Source organism: Lottia gigantea, assembly GCF_000327385.1.
Source record: "Lottia gigantea unplaced genomic scaffold LOTGIsca_117, whole genome shotgun sequence".
Lineage (NCBI taxonomy): Eukaryota > Metazoa > Mollusca > Gastropoda > Lottiidae > Lottia > Lottia gigantea.
This window is the reverse complement of record NW_008707167.1, coordinates 66,185-90,362: the sequence shown is the minus strand read 5'-3', so window position 1 is coordinate 90,362 and position 24,178 is coordinate 66,185. Positions and strand designations below refer to the sequence as shown.

Here is a 24,178-nt window from a genome sequence, read left to right as displayed (position 1 = left end):
AGTCAGTGTCACCTCGTCTAGTCTGTCTTCACTACCTTCTATAGGTACTCAAATACTTCTATAATACAATATAATAATACAGTCAGTATACACCTCGTCTAGCCTGTCTTCACTACCTTCTATATAATACTCAAATAGTTCTATAATACAATATAATAATACAGTCAGTATACACCTCGTCTAGTCTGTCTTCACTACCTTCTATATAATACTCAAATAGTTCTATAATACAATATAATAATACAGTCAGTATACACCTCGTCTAGTCTGTCTTCACAACCTTCTATATAATACTCAAATACTTCTATAATACAATATAATAATACAGTCAGTATACACCTCGTCTAGTCTGTCTTCACTACCTTCTATATAATACTCAAATACTTCTATAATACAATATAATAATACAGTCAGTATACACCTCGTCTAGTCTGTCTTCACTACCTTCTATACAATACTCAAATACTTCTATAATACAATATAATAATACAGTCAGTATACACCTCGTCTAGTCTGTCTTCACTACCTTCTATATAATACTCAAATACTTCTATAATACAATATAATAATACAGTCAGTATACACCTCGTCTAGTCTGTCTTCACTACCTTCTATATAATACTCAAATACTTCTATAATACAATATAATAATACAGTCAGTATACACCTCGTCTAGTCTGTCTTCACTACCTTCTATATAATACTCAAATACTTCTATAATACAATATAATAATACAGTCAGTATACACCTCGTCTAGTCTGTCTTCACTACCTTCTATATAATACTCAAATACTTCTATAATACAATATAATACTACAGTCAGTATATACCTCGTCTAGTTTGTGAATCCAATCACGCCTTTGAAAGATTTTATTTTGAAGTGAAAATTAAGCCCTGCAATGTTCCTAGGCCATCTGAAGTTCGTTGATATCTGGCTTGCCCCAAGATCCTCTAGCCTTAAGTGTCCTTTTTGCCCCACCCCTCCCCGGGCATTTTTCCAGATACGCTGGAAACGTTTCGTACAATACTCCCCGACGTCCTCTATATATGGTTCGTCATATTCTTATTGCCACTTAAATTTTAGCTTGTTAAGTTACTCTGGATTTATTTTATTGTTTGCCATTATCTTTTATACGATAGCTACATTCTCTATGTGTAAGAGAGGCACAATGACAATGACTAGAACACGATAGCTTTAATGTATGTTTGAAAATGTTAAATTAACAGTATAAAAACATATACTTACTTTTACTGTTAAAGTTTGGGTAGAGAAGAGCTACCAGGAAGATTGGAACATTAGGAGAATAATGATGTGGATCACCTCCTTCAACTAAACCGGTCATCCCTGTAAGAAAAAGTAGAAGTATTGGCATGAGAAATGGGGTCCAAATAAGGTTATTTTAGAATTTAATAATTGTGTGTTACAGCTTTTATGACAATTATCAACAAGAGTAAGATCAAACAATATCTTTAATTCATTCTATTCGTCGAAGGAGCAAATGAACGTCATAATAAATTTGATATGGAATCCATGTCATGTTTCATTTTTGCAAACTATTAGTGATATTCAACACCGATTGCTTATTCAGTCTAAACCTTGCTTTAAATTCCTCCTCCGAAAACCATGTGAAGGGATCCAGGCGATTCCTGACATGTCTATTGATGGGAATAACACGGTTGATTTCACCAAGTTCATCTAAATCATCGAAATAATCGTCCATTTTGAAACATCGAATTTCTACTGATTTACAAATAGAATTAAAAGCTAAAACTGGTCTCGACCAACTTTAAGTTTAGCATTAAATTAGCCAATTTTTCAATACATTTTAGGTAATTCTATGTGGTGCATACAAAATATAGAATTAAATTAAAAGTTAATGTTATTCGGGCAGAATATAATTAAATTAGGCTTAATTTCATTTGGTGCATACGGGCCATTAAAGAGCATCAGGTTTAATTCTCTATTATTTCAACTGATGACAACAAGTGTAAATTGTGTTGAAACGTTATGTGTTTAATATTGTATTAAAGAAGTGTGTTTATTATATAATACTGTCTTGTCCTTGTGATATGTAGCCCTCAATTCTAAATGTCGTTCAAGGTATAACTGAAATGAAATGAATTTGTACGTCCTAAATTTTGCACCTGATTTGGCTAATGAAGATAGACAATGCCATACAGTTTTCAATTAGAGAAATATTTTGGCTGATGCTTCTGTGAGTGGAGATGGGTCGCAAAACGAACTAATGCTCTTCTTGTCATCTTGTAAATTAGGCACAATTTGGCATCAGAGAACATCTAAGTGCGGCGCACTATTCATACAATTTATGGTCAAATGGCAAGAAGACCATTAGTTCATTTGCTACCCCTCTCCACTCACAGAAGCATCGTCACCAGTCTGTGAAATATCATTTATCTCATACGACATTTGTTCGATATGAGGACCAGTGTTTATAAAATACAATTCTGCGGAAATATGAATTCCACATTCCAATGATAAATTCGAAAATGCAGTCGGCGACAAAATCTCAACTCACAAGTAAAATGTAAAGAAAATAATAACATGGCGCGCTTACTTTTTTCACGTTGAAACTCGCCACAGTGGGATAGCTGAACATTTGCTGTCAAAAGACATACGATAGATGTTGAAAAATGATTTATCTATTGTTTCGTTTCTTCATACGTAATAAAAACATTCCAACTTTTTATTGCAGCCTGCGTGATAAAAACGATAAACCGATAAAAACGTGCTTTTCAAGTCGCGAATAACAAGTCTCAAATGTCTTGTCGGAGTGTCGGACTCTGTCGGAGGAACCATGACACCATAGAGTTATATAGAAACATAATAATATATAACTCTATGCATGACACCGATAGTTTTTGATTGTCGTAAAATGTAATCAAAACTAAAACTAATATCATATTCAATTAATTAAGCTTAGGTTTATATAAAAACCATAGTTAAACTAAAATATTATTCTAAGCAAAAATACATTGATTTTCAAGATTTTAAAATTACGACAACCATAATCAGTAACTGGCACTTGAAAAGTGAAAGTAGATTTAAAATATCGTCAATATGGATACACCCAGATCGTTATAGATATATTGTTTCTCACTCTCCCATATCGATAATAGGGATATAATGCCCTACCTTCTAAACTTAATATCTCCTAAATTGTTGTTTACCTATTGAGTATATTGAAGGATTTAAAGGATGGATAATATTTTTGAGTTTTTCATTTTCTGCCTTTTGGTGGTTTTTTTCAGTCAATTGGTAAGTTGTAAATCATCACCATGTTTTAATGATTCTAATAATTCAAGCATTAATAGGCTAATTATGGAAGCTGACTGAGGCCTTGGATGTAGTTAAGTTGGTCACAGTAAATTAGCCACCGGAAATATAGTCACAGTTATACGGACTTATTACTGTGACCAAAATACCTTGTGCCCGTATTACTGTGACCAAAATTCCGCGTTCCTGTATTACTGTGACCAGAATACCGTGTGTCCGTATTACTGTGACCAAAATACCGTGTGCCCGTATTACTGTGACCAAAATACCGTGTGTCCGTATTACTGTGACCAAAATACCGTGTGTCCGTATTACTGTGACCAAAATACCGTGTGCCCGTATTACTGTGACCAAAATACCGTGTGCCCGTATTACTGTGACCAAAATACCGTGTGCCCGTATTACTGTGACCAAAATACCGTGTGTCCGTATTACTATGACCAAAATACCTTGTGTCCGTATTACTGTGACCAAAATACCGTTTGTCCGTATTACTGTGAACAAAATACCGTGTGCCCGTATTACTGTGACCAAAATACCTTGTGCCCGTATTACTGTGACCAAAATACCGTGTGCCCGTATTACTGTGACCAAAATACCGTGTGTCCGTATTACTGTGACCAAAATACCGTGTGCCCGTATTACTGTGACCAAAATACCGTGTGTCCGTATTACTGTGACCAAAATACCTCGTGCCTGTATTACTGTGACCAAAATACCGTGTGTCCGTATTACTGTGACCGAAATACCTTATGCCCGTATTACTGTGACCATATTCCGGTGACCAAATTTCCTGTGACCAAGTTACCATGTATCCTATTCCCTTTCTCACCTTCGCGCCTTTTTCCTTTGCTTTCTCGCAATTTCCCTCTGGCCTACTAGCCTTTTTTCTTGCCTCGTGACATAGGTTCTCAAGAATCCTTTCTACCAGCCACGGTCAACATTTAATGTTTCGCACATCCTGTCTACTAGATGATTCTTGATCAAATCTTTTGACAGAAAAATATTCTAGTTGTCGTCATCTATCATTTTCCTGTTTATTTCAGCAAAAAAATGAACAACTTGATTCAGAGAATACTGGTACCACAAAACAGAGAGGTAGCTGGTCTGAAGTTGAGTTTGAAGTTTTGAACGACAACCATGAGAGATTGGTGAAGGAGCTCGACTCGAAGATTCTGTTAAAACATATTTTTCATAACAACCTTATAAATAAAGATGAAATGGAAAGAATTAGACAGAAAGAAGAAGAACTAAGAAAAGAAATCGTTGGCATGATTTTTAATTTCTCTGGTGCAAATGCTTATCCTAAACTGCTCAAATCCTTAGCTGATGCAGGCTACAACGAATTAAGCTCAACACTTGAATCTGATTTAAAACAGGTAAATTATTCCAATAATTATATGTGACCATTCATTATAACACAAGTTTCTTACGTTTTTACGTTATAATTTTTGAAAACTATCTACGAATTTGAGTAAAATAAACGCCTAATTGTAGAGACATCTGTCTCCTACATATTCTAAAGGTTTCAACTAATAATATCAAGCCATTATAATGCCAAACACTGAAACTAGATCGTTTGTAATTAACCCTTTTAAAACAAATTAAGTTTGATTAAGGAGATACATAGATATAAATAGCATACTTTAGAAATAATTTCAGGTATAATAAGTTTTTGATAATGAAAACTTTTTTACAAAAAAGCTGTATACCCCTTTAAATGTCTTTCTGTCCAGGGCTCTGATTGGCTTTATTTACTGACGTACAATCCAATCAAATCACTACATTCCGTGATACAAGAATAGTGACTAATGTAGTCAAGGTATAAGTACGGAGTTCGCAATGGCTTGACATTGTGAAGATGTGATTTTTCACGTTTCCTTTTCAGAAAAAGGAGGAAATGATTAAACATGCATTTCCCGATTACCCGTTTCCCCAGCTGGTGATAGAAACTACTGTGTTAAAATGGCAACAGAATATTACCCAATGGAAAGAGAAAGGCGATGCAGGGAAGTTATGGTGTGTTGCTATGAACAATTGGTTTAAAAACCACGAATTTAAAAGTAAAAAAGAATTGAAATTTGTAGTTAAACGTTGGTTGGGAAAACTGAAGGAGGTTGTTGACAGAGGTTGTTTGGAAATCGACAAAATCAATATAATTCTTAGAGTGACCGAATTGTTGTTAGTACCAGAAATAGTTTCAAATATGCATCTAAATGACATATCTATTTTCATTGACATCCTTAAAAACTTTGTACCAGATTATAGACCTACAATGAATTCTAAAGAACTTTTCCAAACTAAAACTGCTGAGAGACGAAGATTGTTAGCACAACAACGACAAGTTTTTAAAATACTGAAATACAATTTAGAGGGAATTGTTGAAGGGAAACAGAAGTTTGAATTGTTAACTATTGATAGTAATTACTGTGAACTGGCTAAATATTTCGACTCTGTTGTTAATGATGTTAAGAAATGGAATAAACTACATCAATCAATCTAATTAATATTAAAATTTTTATTTTTTTGTTTTCTGATATTTTAGTCTACATTGTTATCCAAGGCGGTAGCTCACAGCACTATAATAGACATTTAAGAACTGGATGATTTGAAAAACTGGGAGGGGGGGGGGGGGGGGCGGGTCGACCTACCCCCTTACCCTCAGTGTTTCCGAGAATTCACCCTTCCCACTCTTCCACTTACCTTGTACGAGATGATCCTGTCCGGTTTCTTCCTCGTGGAATTTATATTTAAAATATAACCACAATAAGCTGTAGATTAACATATTAACTCTTTATACACCAAATATCTCTTAATTGTTCTTTTTTATACAGATACAGATACAATATCAGATACAGATACAATATCAGATACAGATACAATATCAGATACACAGCAATTCATTATAACATCAGATATTACTGTCTTATATAGAACCTACTCTGATCATTATAAACTCTGTCTATTCGTAAAGTTATTGCCTAGTGTCAAGTAATATTTTTAGATAAGAACCAATATATGCTGTGTTTATTTCCAAATTCTAACTGAATTATATACTTGGTTATGATACTTTATATTACATGGCAAATATACCACGATAGTTTCCTATTTATCAGATGTTTTTCACCAGAAAATTCAGAAACCAGTTTCACCTCCTGATCACGTGGAATTGGAAGAAACCTTGAGTACAAAATACTTTATTTTAATCCTTTGTAAAAACACATCGTTGGAACATCAGACGATCCAGAAGCAATAACTGTTCAGAATATCTAATATTTTATTTAAACGTACTATTAGTTTCTGTTCTATACACAAATTCCAGAAAAATTTAGGAACAATATTTGTCCAAAGTATCCTGTTTTATTTTTTTTAAATCTTCCAATGTTTTCTACGAAGTTCGCTTTTCTCGATTTTCCAGAAAGGACACTGAAACGATATATTTAATACAGCAATTTATCACTTCGTTTCCAGCGAGTTTTTGATTAATATTAGTTATAAATTATGAATTTATTTAAATGTAGAAATTAAAACACATAATATAACCTCTCTGTTAGAATATAGACCAATAGTCAGTCATGATACAAATATTTCAAAATGCCTGGTTTTAATTAATAGGATTTTAAAAATTAGACTAAAAAATGATTTTTTTCTTAATTATGTTCGGTCCACAAAGGTACAAATTTAATCTGGTTGAGTGAAAAAGTGTAAATATTTTTAAATTCTATTGTTAGGTGATTATAAGTAGCTAATCAGACCGTATTATATATAATAGTTTCAAGCTAGGCTGTACTATACACCTTTTTACTAAAATCTATTTTTTACAAGTCTGGCCGAAATCGGATTTATTCTTGACCACAAGCACGCCATTATAACTACAAGGATAATATTGTATCATTGGTGTATATCTATCGGCTTACCGTGTTTCATGTTTAAGTGATTGAGAGGAAAAGAGGCATAGCAGGCGACAGCACAACTTGCTAATAACTAACAGATTTTTGAAGTAAAAAATAAAAATAAATCAAAAAGAAAACAAGAATTTTAGATATGGTTATGGTGAAATCGTTTATTACTACCTTATTCAATCAAGAGAACCCATTTACCCCCCCCCCCCCCCCTCCCCCACCCTTTTTCACCCACACAAACGCTATTTTGTCAACTAACCCCTTGTGTTCATTTGATTTTAAACACAGGCAACTTTGTCTGCTTTAAATTTTGATAAGAGGGTTATATTTAGATGGTCTTCTGTATAAATGGGAAGAAATGAAAAAAAATGGTGTTGGGTAGGTCATACAGTATTGATAAGGGACTTTCGCTGTCGTAGTCAGGGTAAACAAACAACATTTTCACAAGTGAAATGACAACTTATTATCTAGGCATAACAACCGCACACACAAAAGGGTTATAGTATTATATTCTGGATAGCTGTTACCGACAAACTTAACCACACTTGACATGACATTGAGTGACAATAAGCCGCTATTGGAGTGACGAGTTGTCCATAATGGACATGAAAGGGTATTAATTAAGCCATAATCGCCATAATAGTATTATGTATAATAGATTAGATTAGGAAGAAGTTTAATTATTGACGGAGATAGCTGTCCAGATTATCACCTGACGACAGGCTATTAAAGGGCTAGTCGGAGTGAAGTTTATTCTCTAACCAATCAATAGATCTATATCGGCTTCACTCGCAACTCGAGCAGACGAGAACAAACTTGTCTTTTGAATTGAACAAAAGTTGTACATTTTAACATAAGGTTGAAATTGGATAATTATTTTCACACTGGTTCAAATTGGATATTCCTCGTATAGGATTAGATTAGGAAAGTGGAGTATATTAAACACAGGTAGGTGTATTTTTATAACTGTCTTCATTATCCGACCTTTCAACAGACAGCTGGGAAGTAAAACTCCATTTCATTTCAATGCAAGAAGATATAGAGCCAATTCTATAACGGTATTAAAATTGTGCGAGGAGATTCAAAGACGGCTTCTATAATATTCTTTATATATCTTACATCTACATACTCATTCGCCTAATTGGTGGGATAGAATCTATTTTAGGGGTTGAGTTTGTTGGGGTAGAGGCGGGGCTGGGGGGTTGAGGTCCTACCTCGCTTATGACACCAACCTCAGTACCTATATGGAACGGCTATTGGACAACTCTTTCAAAAGTAAAACTTAAAAGAAGTTATGACAATTATATCGCAACAGGATATCATCATGTTCATCAGCTGTTACGAACATCATCTTATACCTTGACCACAATAGCCACCTTTCTCTCATCAGATCAGAGATTGAATTGATAGCGAATACAGCCAATGAGGAACCTCGACAGAAAGTCTACATAAACCATAAGACATAAAGTTTACAGTCTTTGTGACGAACGGTCCGATTGGCTGCATTCGCTGGCGTACTATCCAATCAAATTCCATGATACAAGAAAGGTGGCTAATGCACTCAAGGTATAAGACGACGTTGTGAAGTAGACATGTTTTGACTTTACCCGGTGTAAATAAGGAACACGATATGAGAACTAGGGGGTAAGATAAATAGTAGGGGTCAACAGCTAGGGGGGTGAGATAAATAGTAGGGTCAACAGCTACGGGGTAGAATATATAGTAGGGGTCAACAGCTAGGGGGGTAAGATAAATAGTAGGGTCAACAGCTAGGGGGGTGAGATAAATAGTAGGGTCAACAGCTAGGGGGGTGAGATAAATAGTAGGGGTCAACAGCTACGGGGTAGAATATATAGTAGGGGTCAACAGCTAGGGTCACACGATATTAACTTGTATTATATCACGTAAAATAATATCTATGAGTGAATAATACGACAATAAAAAACGTAAAATAAATCATTAATTTTCATAACTGATTCAACATAAATATTAAAACACTTTGAAAACGTTTTAAACTGCTCGAACACTGACGGTTGCTCAAATCAAAAGAAAAGGTGTTGATAGATCTAGCTTTTGAGTAAGACGAAACAAAATACTCTTTGTAATAAAAGGCAAATCATTCTAATAGTATTTTCAGAGTTTCAAAGTCAAGTTCATTGTTTTTATCATTAACTTCGTGTTTCTTGTGCTTTGTTAAAGGAATAAGGCCTACTACGTATTTCCAAAATGTTAAACACTGAATTTTCTGTACAAATGTTCTTCAATTAGAATAAAGAACTAGCCACGCCCAATCAATTCTGAATATTCTGAAAACGTGTAGTCTGTCTGTAATCTCTTTACTTGGACAAGATAATCTATATATGAACAATGGCTAACTTCCTGTAGGGGAGATAATCTATAATTAAACAATGGAGGACTTCCTGTAAGGGAGGTAATCTAAAATCAATGATGTCTGTAAATCGATCTTAAGAGCTGTACAATAGGTCTACATACTAAATCCATATTATTTCAAGCTTCAAGCTTCCTCGTATATATAAACCATCTATTTAGATAATCGATTATCGACAAATTCACACAGGGTCGATACTCTGTAATTGAACTTCTTACAGGGAAGATAATCCACGCTGAAACAATTTTACTCAAGGGGAGATAATCTATAATTGTGTAATGTAGAACTTCATGTAATATAGTTAATCTATAATCAATCTATAATATGACGGTGTTTATTGTGGATCTATATTGATATTCATATCAGATATACTAATATATCTCTATAATTAATAAATTACTAGTCCACAACTCTGCTCTCTTCTCAGAGTGAAAATACTCAGTGACTCACGATCGAGAATATGTTTTGTCCTCATTCTTTGAAAGTCTTGGAGAATATTAATACCAAAATAAATCACGATTTCTTTCCTTTTATCGTATTACGATATTACAGAGAATTTGGGGAGCGATTCCTCTTTTAGTCTCTTCTGAGGTACATCAATCAGTGTATAAATATGCTAAATCGTTGCTTTTGAGAAATCGAAAAGCTCTAAAAGACTATCACGTGGGCCTAAAACCTTCGAAAATAATCGTAGAAAATCACAAAAAAGAAAACCGAAAGACACCTATTTCTATCACAGTCCAAATATCAACTAAATATTGTTTTCTTTATATTTCAGATATTGGTTTAGACCAGCATCAAAATGTCTCGACCGAAAAGTTTCCGACGGAAGAAGGAAGAGAAGCCACCCCCTGCTACGGGACCCGGAAGTAAAATTATTGCTCTACCGGAACCATTGAAGAAGGGTCATATTAAAAGACTAGGGGATGGAAAGAAGGTGTTTTTATCGTTCGGAACGGCCAATATGAAGACACTACCAATCGAAATCTACGACAATGAGGAACTTAGTTTATTATCGGTGAAATTCAATGCTGAAAATAATCGATTAAAACGATTGCCGAAATCGATATCGAACCTTCATAACATGGAGAATATCAATATCAAGAATAACAATCTTTCCACTTTCCCTGGTTCCATCGCCAAGATGAAAAAACTGCAAATTCTGGACATTACGAATAATAATATCAAAAAATTACCACCTTCTATTCACAAATCTACAGCTCTTCATACAGTCTACGCTTCTAAAAACAGATTACGCACCTTGCCCAAAAATATCGGAAAATCAAACTCGTTGTCACACGTAGACGTATCGTATAACATTATCCGTACGTTTAAAAAGGGCGTATACGACGTTCCAGCTTTTGTGAATTTGTGCGGGAACAGAATCAGTGAAATACCAGCAGTATCAGTGAAAAAACCTCAAATTAAAAAACTGGATTTAAGTCACAATACCATCGCTTTTATACCCGATTCTATTAGTAAACTTCAGTGTTTGACATATCTAGATCTATCCCATAATAATCTAGATGAACTTCCGCCTCAGATTGGTCAGGTGAAATACCTTCATTATCTGGACATTTCCAACAACAAACTGAAAGCCTTGCCAGACGAGATCTGCCATCTTGGTTACGCATTGGATACATTTAAAGTTGCTCATAATGAAATTGCGGTTCTTCCGGACGACATCTGTCGACTGAAGAAGCTGAAGTTACTCGATGCTTCACACAATGAGATCGAGTTTCTACCAACCAGTACGAAAGAGATGCACACCCTGCTTTCTGTCAATGTGTCTCACAATAAACTCAAATCCATGAAGTTTGCAGTAACTCTGACAGCACTGGAACATTTATACGTTGGTGGTAACGCCATAGAAGTTGTACCTAACGAAATCAAGGATATGAAGGCATTGCTCACTCTGGATGTTTCTGAAAATGGAATCCGGGAAATTCCCGAATGTGTCGGACATCTGAAAGCATTGAAAAAGCTGAATATTTCTAAAAATAAGATCACCATTTTACCGGAAACTCTTGGAGAAGATCAAGTGCTGACATATTTGGACATTTCGTACAATCGTCTGGCTAAACTACCACAAGACCTCAGAAAGGTTCGTAATCTGGAGGTTTTCCATATGAGCCACAACGAAATCGCCGCCATGCCGAAATCAGTCGAGTTCTTGTATCAGATATATTCTTTGGATGTTTCTCACAATGGCATGACTGAATTACATCTTCCACGAACGTTGGCGTATCTCAACTTGTCCAACAACCCTCTCACCGTGAACCCTACTGATCTAAAATCACCGTTAGTGGTAGTTGGCGATAAGGAACATCTTAAAGTCCTTAAAGAACTTCAGATCACAGAACTTCAGCTGGACGAGATCCCACCCGCCATCTTTAATCTCAGATTCCTGGAACATTTAGACGTTTCTAAAAACCAAATCAAAAGTTTGACGGATAATATCAAGAGATTGAAAAGACTTCAGAAGTTGAACGCCAGCCATAACGAATTAACGGAAGTTCCCATTGTCATTGACGACCTGAAGAATCTCCGCCATCTTGACGCCTCTCATAACAAGATAGCTGCATTTCAACCCCGAATCGTCAAGCTGTTTTCTCTAGAATATCTGGACATGTCCCACAACAAGATGACACTGTTAACAGACGATTTCGGCGAGTTGAATAAGCTCATGAAGATGGATTTTTCCCACAACGAGTTACTGACCTTTCCTAAAGATCGTGTTGATGTTCTTGCGTCGCTACGAGAGTTGGATGTCTCACAAAATCACATCGACGCCTTCTCTGTAGACTTTCCTTACCTCTACAGACTACAGATTCTCAAGGCGGCGGGAAATGACCTAAAAGCCATGCCGAAAGACATCATCAAAATGCAATCTTTGGAAATTCTCGATATGTCAGATAACATCATCGAATCTCTGCCAGAGAGTATCTGCAAACTTCCAGCCATCAAAGAAATAGACGTTTCTGACAACAGACTTATGAATGGCTTCCCTAAAAATTTCCCTAAATTGACGCAGATGTGTTCGGTGAAGGTAGATCAACAGTCGAATTATAAATCCAGGGTAGAGCGAGATCGTCCTAAACCCCCAGAGGATCCCAAGAGCAGCCCCAAAGGAAAGAAGAAGAAAAAGACCCCTAAAGGTTTCCGGCAGTCCAAAACTGGTTACATGTCAGCGCCAATGTAGATCTTATACTAACAACAGAGCTGTGTAAAGTTTGTTTCGTTTATTTTCAATGGCCTACTTCTTCTTGAATGAAATTCTTATCATAACTAAAACATCATTTTCTCAATTTGAAATTCATCATCTCTATAGAAGTAAACTGTTTTAATATTTTTTAGTAAACTATCATATCAAAGAGAAACTCCACCTAAAATTGATAGTTTGTTGTGGAATACGTGCCAGATATTTGGGTCAAATGCACTTACGAACAAGAAGAGTCTATTTAATTTCGTAGGTAAAATAGAAATTATTGTGTTTTCGATAACTTCATCACTTTAAAATAATATGGACTGTTTCTTGTCTGTTTTGAAGGTTACATGCACCGACGTGAAAACTTTTCCCGACTTTACGTGTATTTCTAAATATGAGTTATTATGAGTTATTAGTGCTATCTACCATTCCTCGCCTTCAATACATTATTTTTTACTGTAGTATATATATGTATATCATGTCTGTCATATATTTGTATAAAGTATTGTATTTTATGTATATATGTACGTATTGGTGGCGATCGATTGGAGAGTTCTGAACAGTTGTCGTCTGTTCCAATTCTACCCTCAATCAAACGGTATGAAAGAGGATATGTCACATTCAAAATTTTCCTCTGCCATTTTGATTGCTATCTGCATCTACTTTTTTTTCGGCACACGTGGAACGCGTTCTGCACTTGTTTTATTGAACGTTCCGTTGATTCCATAAATCCCAAACGTGCAGAATTCACCAATCGAACTATGGTCGAGCAAAGAGAGATGAGCACATCCGTGGACGATACCAATAATTAACACGAGCAGTCCATTTTAATGTGAGGGGGTTTAAGTATAATAAACGCATTAGATGCTTTATATAGCTTCAACTACTATTTAATCGAACTCAAATTCAAGTAGTATGATATCCTTGCTCCACCTTACACCTGTGTAATATTATTTAATTACATGTACACCTATCAATCCAAGTTCGTCTTACAGACAGGTCTATATTGTTTTAATATTTTATATAGTCTACACTAGTGTACATCAAACCAAGGAGATTGTTCATGTTACATTTTTTTTATCATATCTGCATCCTTGGACCAAAACATCTTTCATATTATATTATATTTATTTATGTATATAATCAAAGGTAACAATCCGTCCACGTCTGAGTATTTATACAAAGATATTTGTGCCTCTCCGGTTCTGATTAGTCCGAATAGTCCATTTTCATTTTAGGTAGAATAAATAAACTAACAAGCATTGTGTTGATTTCTTCTTAATCTACCTAAAAGATAAAGTAGACTATTCGTAGAAATATCTTTAGACATTGTTTTATTATTATTATTATTATTATTATTATTATTATTATTATTAACTAGTAGTATATATATATATATATATATATTGTAACCATTCCGTCCATTATTTAGTTTGTTGCTGATCTAAGAAAACTGTGATATTTTTCTAGTTCTGTTGTATATAATTAAAATGATAGGTAGAATTGACGCATGTATTCTTTGTTGAATTTTGTTCCTAGAATATATAATTAAATATTCAGCTGGAATAAAAATCTCTACAAGCAAGACAATTCCGTTAATTTAAATCTCGTTCAAAGTATGGCAAAGTCAAGAGTAAAGGTTGTATAGTAGTGGACTCCTCCAAAGAGAAGTAACATCAGGTGTTTCAAAAAGGGTAAGCACTTAGCTTCCTGTATTCTACACATCTGGTAGTCACTTAGTTTTGGCAAGGGTCGGCAGATTTGGTTGTGAAAAGCTTAGATTTAACTTTGAAGATGTACAGGAAAGCTTGTTCCACGAAAAATTGATGATCGTGTGACTGGATGAGACAATGTAAAGTTATCATTTATAACTCAGATATTTAATAAAATACGCATGCATTATTGAACTTAAGTTGTTTATCTTATTAAGTTCTTTTGTTGTATATTTGTTTTAGAATTAAAATATATTTATTCAGTAACAAAACATTCAGCTCGTCGCCCTTTGTTGATTTGCTACAAGATGATGGGATGATTTTCAACAATTTAGTGTCCCTTTTTAGGTATAGAATTGAATAGAATAGAAAGGTGGGATTGGGTACTCTCGAGCTTAAACAACAATATACGGATCATTTCACTTTTTCTTGTTATAGTTTCTTACATAATTTAAATTGGTCTCAGTTCGGCTGATGATTAAAAGAATCTCAAAAATGCCTCCAGTTTCTTAAAATACAATTGCTCACAGTTTGTATCTTACCAGTCAAACAATATAAACAGTTCTATATTTTAAATTAAAACGGTTCATCTGGAAAGAAATACTGGTGGTTTTTAGCCCACGGAAAATCAAAATATTTCATATTTCTATCCAGAGTTTTAAGTTTCTTGAAATGTTCATCGGTCAGTTCCCAATCAAATATTTCAATATTTTTCTCCAGACGTTCCTTCGTTTGACTTTTTGGAAGAACGCCAGTATTGCCTAATAAGGTAACGAATTTGAGAAGAATTTCTCCAGGCGTTCTGTCGAGTTCCTTTGCTATTTGATTGACAGTTGGATCCTCCAATAAAACTGGTTGATCTGGACTTTGTTCAGGGCGAGTGATGGCGCCTAAAGGAGCATACGCCGTCATCACTATTTTTTTCTTATTGCACAATTTTCTAAGTTCGTTTTGTTGAAGATAGGCGTGGCATTCCAGTTGTAGATTCGACGGTTTCACTTTACTGTACTTCCATATTTTATTGATTGCACTGGGTTGAAAGTTGGAGAGTCCAATATGGACGACTTTGTCTTCAGAAACAAGTCGTTCCATCGCCCGCCACGTTTCCGTCGTATCGTAACTAGCCAGTTCCCGTTCACCTTTAGAATTCAACGGCTTTAACGTTCCGTCCTTACGGTTGACGTTACCGCAAGGATGATGAATCAGTAACATATCTACAAACGGTAGTTTTAAGTTATCTAGTGATTGCTCGGCACTTTTCAGGGTATCTTTAAATTCTAAATAAACAGGAGGAACTTTAGTTGTTATAAAAACTTCCCCACGTCGAATTTTACCATTTTTAATCCACCAATTCACAACCTCGCCCACTTCTTTTTCGTTTCCGTAACTTAATGCAGTATCAATATGTCGGTAGCCGAGAAATAAAGCGTAATCCAAGGCTTCTCTCAATATATCTCCTTTCATTTGATACGTTCCTAGTCCCACAGCAGGCATGGGAAATCCCCTTTTTGAATTCAATTTCAGGAATTTCGAAGCCATTTTCAATAAATATTCAATAAATATTAGTTTCGCAGCTACACTCGAGAAAGTGTCGGGATGGTAGTCTACAAGAATTGCTGCAACCAGTCCTTTCTCCGAATGGTCAAAAATGGGGTATCACTGGATCTTGTTCAGGCCTACGTTTCCCGCATATTATCTGTAATAATTAAATAAATAGATAAATTAACAGTTTTTATTTGCTGGCAAAGTAAATAATGTCTAAGTCTCTACACATATATCTCGTTATAGTGGAATACTGGTTAAATAAATCTATTTCAAAATATTGGTGTCATTATCTTCAGGCACAATTAAAACTGATTGTAGGCTAATGGTAAAAAATGTTAGGCTAGGCTACTCTCTCTTTTGACATTTATGTAAAAACTAAGATACCTCTCGAAATATCAATTAATTAATCATTGGTTGGCCAGGGAGACGGGTCGACAGGGTGTGGTCATAATTCCTGTTTTAATGCAGGTGGCACTGGCATACACTTCCCTTTAGCGTATGGTCCCTAGGCCAAACTTAGTAACTGTAAATAACCAACAGATTCCATAAAACTACTGTCTCGTCACAATTCTATACTTACCTAATTAAACAGAAGAGCTTAAAAGATGAGACCAATAGCTACAACTGTCTAGTAATAAACAATTAACTTTACTTCGCCTTAAGCTTAATATCAAAGATATAGGAACCGGTATGTAAAATCTTCGGCACTGCCAAACAATAGTTCTTCAAAATCTTAGGTTTGTCTCGACATACTAAATATTACACATCAGAGCTGTCTAAAAATGCGGCCATAGTCATAGGCGAAAGACTAGAGATAAAAATTGAAAGCGATATCATTATAATAGGCCTATATCTAACAAAGAATTATTCTACTAGACCTAGTTAAACTTGATAACGGTTGTCGTAAAATTAAAGGTTTATTAATTAAAGGGAAGTAACTTCATTTTATCATCATATCAAATACAGACAACAATTGATTCTTTTACACTGTACCTGCTGTTTTTGACGATTAATATTGATACATATTGATAATGTAGGCCTTTGCTTGTGATATTTCCTTCCAGCGAGTGACATGAAGGGTTACTGATTCATCATACCATGTAGATATATATTGTAGATCAGTCGTAATTGCAATAACAGTTGACACAGTAAAAGCACAATGATTCAGTGTTAATTTATTTGAATCAAATATAATGATGATCAACAGATTTATGGAAATGATAATGGACCAACTCTTCATAAGGCTAAAAATACTTAACCTTCTATATTGAAACAATATTTATTCCTTATTTACAAATTATACATTTACACAGATAAATATTGGTTTCATAAGCAATCCATTAACAATAAATCTTTTCTCCATGAGGAGTATATTTCTGATTTAGAGCTGATAATATCTTGGCTAAATGTTTCATGTCGTCTCTTTCAATGAGTAAAATCAAAAGCACTAATTTATTCAGAGTTATCCTAGCTATCTCCTAAAGTCCAGGTTTGATAAACTGTTCTTCATAAAAAAATTAAATATACACGCTGAATGTGAATAAAACAAAAACAAAAATCACAGTGAGTCATCTATGAAGCCAAACTTCTATCCCAAGTGCAGAAATAATAATTATAACCTTGTTATCACTGTTTTATGGTCTAAAAGACAGTGCAAACAGTTACTGGTCACATCACAAGATAGGATATTTCAATAAAACAACAAGTTGGGACTATTTACCGAGGTCCACAGGAACAATAACACTTGAGTCCAGTTTTCCAAAGATACACACATTTTTTTTTAGTTAACTGTAGGGTTGAAAATATTCAACAGACAAAAAAATCTTACTCTTCTCATTAATCAAAACACAGCTTTATATTCAAATGCAAAACTTAGTCCACCAGAGATTGAGGAGTGTCAAATAAATGACTGGCACATTATTTTTAGCCACGCACCAGAACCCTGAAATTGCCTTCTTGATCCTTTCATAATAAACTTTTATTCCAGTTCCAATTCAAGTCCAACTCTAGATCAAATAAGTTTGAACTTTCATTCAAATTTTAATCCAAGTTTTTCCTGTCTTTGACCAAATCAAGTTCATTAAAAGTCTAAACTATCCATATTCAAGTGAAATTAAGAAACTTTAGCAGCGAAGAAAGGAAGACCTTTGATATAATCGTCTAATTTAGTTCGAAATAAATCACTAGTAATCTGTTTATCTAATTCACAGTTCGGGTTTTTAACTACATATTCTACATAGATCTGAAAATATAAATAAATATCAAACTTTTAATTAATTCATTATTAGGAATAAAGTAAAAGAGGCATTTTAATTCTAATTTTAATGGAGAAACCAAAACTATCATCACTAAAATTGCCGAGTACTATTTCCTCTATTGTAGGGAGATCTCAGAATATTTTCATCTCGTCTGTCAAAAAGAAGAATTGAAAATCTAGAAGTACTATCAGGAGCTATTTATAATCTTAGACATTCAGTGTTCAATGAATATTAAATATTGAAATTAAATTTAAAATGGATTTGTGCCAAGAATAAACTAAAATAAGATACTTACTGTGCTATAAATCTGTTTTAAATTATCTCGAATATTACCAACATTTAAATCTGTATTCATTATAAACTTTAAACCACTTAAACTTTCAAAAAAATGTAGTTTATACTGACTTGTTTTAAACGACATAAAACCATCTTTACTGAGATTCTAATTAAGGTATAATAAGCACAAATGAACTTTAAATCAAGAGTAACCTAAAACTATGACTACGTTACTAAAAGAGTAACTTGTTACTTTTCGATAGAACTGCAACTATTCACCGTCAGATGAGTGCCGTTTAGTCAAATTCAAGAATTGCTGCAGCCTTACCTTTCAACCACCTTAACCTTAAATTTAAGGATATATTTTCACCCCTTCTCCCCTTCTACACATATACAAGCTGTTACGAAAATATCACCAATAGCTTGTGGATTTTTCAGTCAGTATTAAGTTCTTGAATGCTAGAGTTATTAGGAGTTTTGCTTGGAATGCATGCCAATTTTTGATTTGAAGAATTTTTCTGTATTTTTTCTGTATTATCTTTAAAACCCTTTCACTAGTTTTACACTAGGATAATTGTAAAAGGATACACGTCTGTAGGTGAAATTCTGTTGACAAATGACTTGATAGAGAAAATCATACCATACATTAACTTATACTCCTGAAAAATATAAAAATATTAATGATATTAGCCCTTAACAATCTCTTCTGTTACAATACAACACTTTTCTTTCAATCTATTCATATCCTATCTTCAAAACAAAAATATAACTACCCATAGCCTTATGCATCAATTTCTCGTCTTTAAACTTTATGAGATATTTAAGTTTAAGATCTTGCTATCATAAACACTATCCTAAGGTAATTTAAAACTATATAGGCTTAATGTGTTCCTTTCCCAGACTTATGACTTCAGTGAATGAAAAGAACGTCATGTCCATTGGACACTTGTCAGCTATGACAGCCAATGGCTTTGAAATTTTATTCACCTCGTCTGCAGACATTCCAGATTGTTTCCGTCGATTCCAGTCAACATAGTACAGACAAGTTCCATTTCTGTCGAAGACGTAGAAATTATAAATCGTCATTTTATACAATAACCTAAATTCTTTATTGATTTTTTTTTTAATCAGTGAAACTCCTTCCGGAAGTGCCTAGCAACACCTCACAAACATCCGATGTAGAGAAATCCATGTTTTTCTTGATAATTGCCATTTTTGTCTTTTTCTTTATTCCTTATGTTGAGATAGTCATGTATTTAAAATATTTGAAATAAAAATCGAACAAATATCAAAGATGAAACTTCCGATATGTTTTGAAATGTTGAACTATTTGTCCAATAATATTCTAGTTCGGGTGATTAAAAAAATGAATTCAGTTTTTATTTTAAAACGAAGATTCTCATAAAGTATGTTTTTCAAATTTCCGATTTCATTTATAATTGAAATCACCTACAACACAATGGATCTTATGATCTCAAATTATTTTTTTTTATGTCATTTCAGATTTTTTCAAATTTAAAATTGTACGTATTTCTAAATACGCATGCGCAAAATGAATACCGTCTTGTTTGAAAACTGTGACACATGAGTTGATATTTTCTGAAAATATGAAGGTACATTATCATATATCACAAAAAATCTCAGCCTGACAGCAACACAAATGCATCCCTTTCAAATCACACGATATTTTGTATAGTCTGCTTTGATAACATCTCAAAAAATAGCAGTTGATTTGCCGATCATGTCAAAATGTTAATAAACAAGAAAATAAAATTGTCAACAAACTTGAATGTTATTGATTTTGCATGTTTAGTCTTGTTCTTTTTCAACATCCACACATGTTCCTAAATGCTCAAAACCTAAGGACATTTGAAATTAAAGTCACACGCCAGTCATAGAATAAGGCTGATTTTGCTAACCCTAACACTAAAACTTTTTGGCAATTTTGTTGCCATTGAATGGCCCACTGAGTGTCTGACTGTTACTAATCAGTGGCATTAGGCTAGACTAACCGTGCAGGCTCAAATTAGTTGTACAAGATTTGTAAAGTAAATTGGTCTTCTAAGAAATGAAATATCATACTGCCATGTGGTTTGGTTCAATTTGTTACAAAAGTCATTAGCTACTTCACTTCGACACATCATGTAGGTTTACAGACAACAAACCAGCAACATTAATCAAAATCTTTTAAGTCTTTCATGTTGAAATTATGGTACTGGTTCTAATAAACCAACAATTTTAAAAATTCAGGCAAAGGTCAGAAGGAGAGGCCTTAGATGTAACAGAAAGTTTTCTGGTTTTTTTTTTAATAAGATTAATTAAAGATGGACAATTTTTTATTTATTTCAGGTGATATAAAAATGAGTATGATATCCAGTGATGGTTGTTTTAGATAATGGGAGATTTTCTTCATCTTTATTCACAGTTCGATAAAAATCAGAAAGTCGTTGACAATCAACAAACGGTAGACATTATCAAAATGAGTGAAAAACTACCCCAAGACGTGACAGAAAGTGACGTAGATAGCGGACAACAGACTGGTAAAGAGAGTCTACCTAGTCAAGAACATCAGGGCTATTCTAATGATAAGGGAGCAAGTCCATTGTTGGCAAAAAGTCCAAAAGTTAGTGAAAATTTGCAAGAAGATGTGGAACTGTTTACACCCATGAAAGCATTGAATTTTTTAGATGCGACTGATTCAGATATACAGCAAAATTCAGATGTAGAAGACAATTATGATAACGGTTTGTCTTCGATTGAAACAAGTCGTGAAAAAACAGAATTTTCAGCTCATAATAATCAAAGTTTACGTATAATTGAAGGTCATGCGTCTCCCTTAGATGATCAGACTCGTCAGGGATTCAGTTTTCCGACTCCAACTGTACCACAAACTGATTCTACAGGATTCCTGGTATCTAATGACAACTATACAGAATCTCCCAATTTATACGATAGTTTGGATGAACACGATGACGGAGATGTCCCGCGTAGTCCTCGACGTTTGAAATTCAGTCCCATTCCTGATAATAGTACACCGACTGGCCGAGGTCATGTCCAGGGTGATGGAAGCCAACCATATCTTAATGTATCGCCTGGAAGAGTTCAAAATTCACCTGGAAAATTGTCTAATCCTAGTCCAGGTGAAATTTTGCCCAATAATGAGCTGATGAAACGCCCAGACGATATTTTTGAATGGTCATTACCAAATAAGTTCGATCAACTTTCATTTAATGATGCAGGAGATCAAAATTCCGACCAGACTCAGTTGAGAAATGTTAAAAAACAACTAGCTGTCTACGCTTCTCAAAATAACTCTGGAGCATCCGGTCAGTCGGAGCCGAGATACCCTGAAAATGAGCTGCCTGAAAGATTCCGACCGTCAGGAATTCATAATGATAATTATAATGGTGGACAGTTGTTACCGACTCGACTGAAATTGTCTTTCCTAATCATCCAAATTATTCTCCCATTTCGGATGCTGATCCAGCAGAGGTCCAAGAAGAAGGATTAGACAGTTTCCATAGTGACCAGGGACCTGTAAGAAATGCAGACGACAATTCTTCGGAAGTAGATCAGTATCATTCTTTGCCTAATATGAATCAAAATGCAGATGACGGCGCTCCTCAGAAATCAAATCATCCTCAAAAACCAACTCGACAAAATTTAGCACATCATAATCATAAGTCTAAGATCCCTGAACCAAGAGGTTGTTCACGTCAAGAAAAACACGATCAACGTCAAACTCAAGCTATGGGAGGAGCTAGAGGCAAGACGGGAACCAATCAGAATAGACAGGGATCTAATTTGTCACGTCAGCAGATTCAACCCAGACCACGACCGAATGCACAAGGTGGGAACGTCCAGGAAAGACAGAAACCAGTTGCTAGATTTACACAGAATCCAAGGGATACTGCACGACAAATTCCCTTGGATCAACAGAGGCAGACGTATGGTCACCCTCGTAGTGGGGTACACCAAGATGGTCAACAAGTTCAACATCCTTCATCACAATTTGAAAATCGTATCGCTGGTGTCGGACAAGATGATGTCATAACTAGAGATGTCTTTACTCACAATAATCCTGATTCTGATGATCAAATGAGTTACTATAGTGACAATCAAAACTCCATGACAATGAGACGGAGTGGAATGAGTTTACAAAGGGAAGCAACTGTTGGTTATCAGAACAGTGACCAGTATCAACCATCTTACGCTAACTCGGATGTTGGTAGTGAAGATTTAGGAGTGGTTGATGTGCGATACAGTCCCAACACTGGACGATCTTATCATATAACCAACCAATCACATACCAGGACACATCAGGTTGGTTTTGTTTTGTAGTTGAAATATTCAGCTTTGTTAAAGAGATTGTAAAGAGGTTTTCTAAACTTTTTATGTGTATCAGGGACACTGATAGCATCAATTTGCACCATTACAATTTTCAATTCTAAGACTTCGATGGTTCTTGCAATTACACTAACACTAAGCACTTTATAATGTGATTATCGCAAAGAAATAACAAAATATACGAAATGAATAATATGGCACTGATTTGCATCATTCCAATTTTCAATTAGATGTCGGGGATTTTGGTAATTCCACTAAAACTGGCTTTTGCAATAGTGATAAGCTTACAGTTCAGCATTTCTTTAATTGAAGGAGCCATAGGAATGAGCTTGATATTTTACATTACAGCAGGTTCAGATGGCAGTGAATCAGGGTGTTAGAAGGAGTGGGGGAGGAGGGGGCAATCTCCACACCCCAGGGGATGTTAATGTTGATATACAGGGTATGGAAGAAGTCCGAGCTCATCTTCACAATATGTTACGTGGAGCTGGTAACTCATTTAGTGGTAAGAGAATGGTTTTTTACTATAGTAAGCTTATATTTTAGAGGGAATAATAGATAATTTGTTTATCTGACACTGCTCGTGTTTATGTTTTTAATTGGACCCATTTGAATAAATTTCTTTGCTCAATTATAGCTTTGATTTTTTCGCTCAAGGACTATGTGCAATACTCATTTGTGTTGTTTTCAGATGTTCCTGTAACAGATGCTAATGTCAGTCCCAGTGAATTGATATTGGAACATCCTATAACTCGTCCAGGGCATAGTTTAGATACTAGTTCACTAATTGGGTAAGTCTAGACATTGATTTCAATGATCTATTAAACCAAACTTAGACCTTGAGTGTCCTTGAGTTTTGATAACACAATAACACTGAGTATTTTATGTTAAATCATCACTCTTACTGACTTTTCTGTGAAACACATGTTATTGTAAACTTACTAGGATTAAAGTGTGATTGTACATTCTGCATGTTAAAATTTTTATTAAATACGGACCTTATTTCCAGATCTGTTATTGGAATTTTTAGGATTGTGGAAACATGAAAGGGTTGAAAGTCAACACTGGGTTGACTCTAGGTAAGACAGGTTGTGACATTACCTTAGAGAGTATTGGCTTCTGACTGATCTATTTTTATTTTTTCAGAGGAAGAGTACCAGAAGATGTACCTGATATTTTTGAAAATTTTCCGAGTTTTTCTTCTAAGATATTTACAGATATCAACACCAGTAACGTTAGAACAGA

At 34.6% G+C, this 24,178-nt stretch overlaps 4 protein-coding genes across 4 annotated transcripts; 2 read left to right on the top strand and 2 right to left on the bottom strand.

Moving 5' to 3' along the window:
• The first annotated feature begins 3,089 nt into the window (after positions 1-3,089).
• On the top strand, positions 3,090-5,824 carry LOTGIDRAFT_237767 (hypothetical protein). Its single transcript, XM_009047784.1, has 3 exons — positions 3,090-3,278; positions 4,343-4,675; positions 5,185-5,824. The coding sequence occupies exons 1-3, from the start codon at positions 3,219-3,221 to the stop codon at positions 5,797-5,799; spliced, it is 1,008 nt and encodes a 335-aa protein (XP_009046032.1). The 5' UTR covers positions 3,090-3,218; the 3' UTR covers positions 5,800-5,824.
• Positions 5,825-10,389: 4,565 nt separating this feature from the next.
• Positions 10,390-12,789, top strand: LOTGIDRAFT_171582 (hypothetical protein; the record flags this gene model as incomplete). Its single annotated transcript, XM_009047783.1, has 1 exon — positions 10,390-12,789. The coding sequence occupies one exon, from the start codon at positions 10,390-10,392 to the stop codon at positions 12,787-12,789; it is 2,400 nt and encodes a 799-aa protein (XP_009046031.1).
• A 2,138-nt stretch (positions 12,790-14,927) lies between these two features.
• On the bottom strand, positions 14,928-16,626 carry LOTGIDRAFT_199368 (hypothetical protein). The gene has a single exon (XM_009047782.1). It carries the CDS (start codon positions 16,044-16,046, stop codon positions 15,084-15,086), a length of 963 nt encoding a protein of 320 aa, XP_009046030.1. The 5' UTR covers positions 16,047-16,626; the 3' UTR covers positions 14,928-15,083.
• A 1,539-nt stretch (positions 16,627-18,165) lies between these two features.
• Positions 18,166-19,672, bottom strand: LOTGIDRAFT_137721 (hypothetical protein; the record flags this gene model as incomplete). Its single annotated transcript, XM_009047781.1, has 4 exons — positions 18,166-18,294; positions 18,606-18,744; positions 19,175-19,245; positions 19,574-19,672. The coding sequence occupies 4 exons, from the start codon at positions 19,670-19,672 to the stop codon at positions 18,166-18,168; spliced, it is 438 nt and encodes a 145-aa protein (XP_009046029.1).
• Positions 19,673-24,178: the final 4,506 nt, after the last annotated feature.

Coding starts and splice junctions, on each gene's coding strand:
- LOTGIDRAFT_199368 (XM_009047782.1), bottom strand. CDS start 16,046: ATGGCTTCGAAATTCCTGAAATTGAATTCAAAAAGGGGATTTCCCATG.
- LOTGIDRAFT_237767 (XM_009047784.1), top strand. CDS start 3,219: ATGGATAATATTTTTGAGTTTTTCATTTTCTGCCTTTTGGTGGTTTTT. Junction 3,279..4,342: donor TGGTTTTTTTCAGTCAATTG/GTAAGTTGTAAA, acceptor TGTTTATTTCAG/CAAAAAAATGAACAACTTGA. Junction 4,676..5,184: donor TTGAATCTGATTTAAAACAG/GTAAATTATTCC, acceptor TTTCCTTTTCAG/AAAAAGGAGGAAATGATTAA.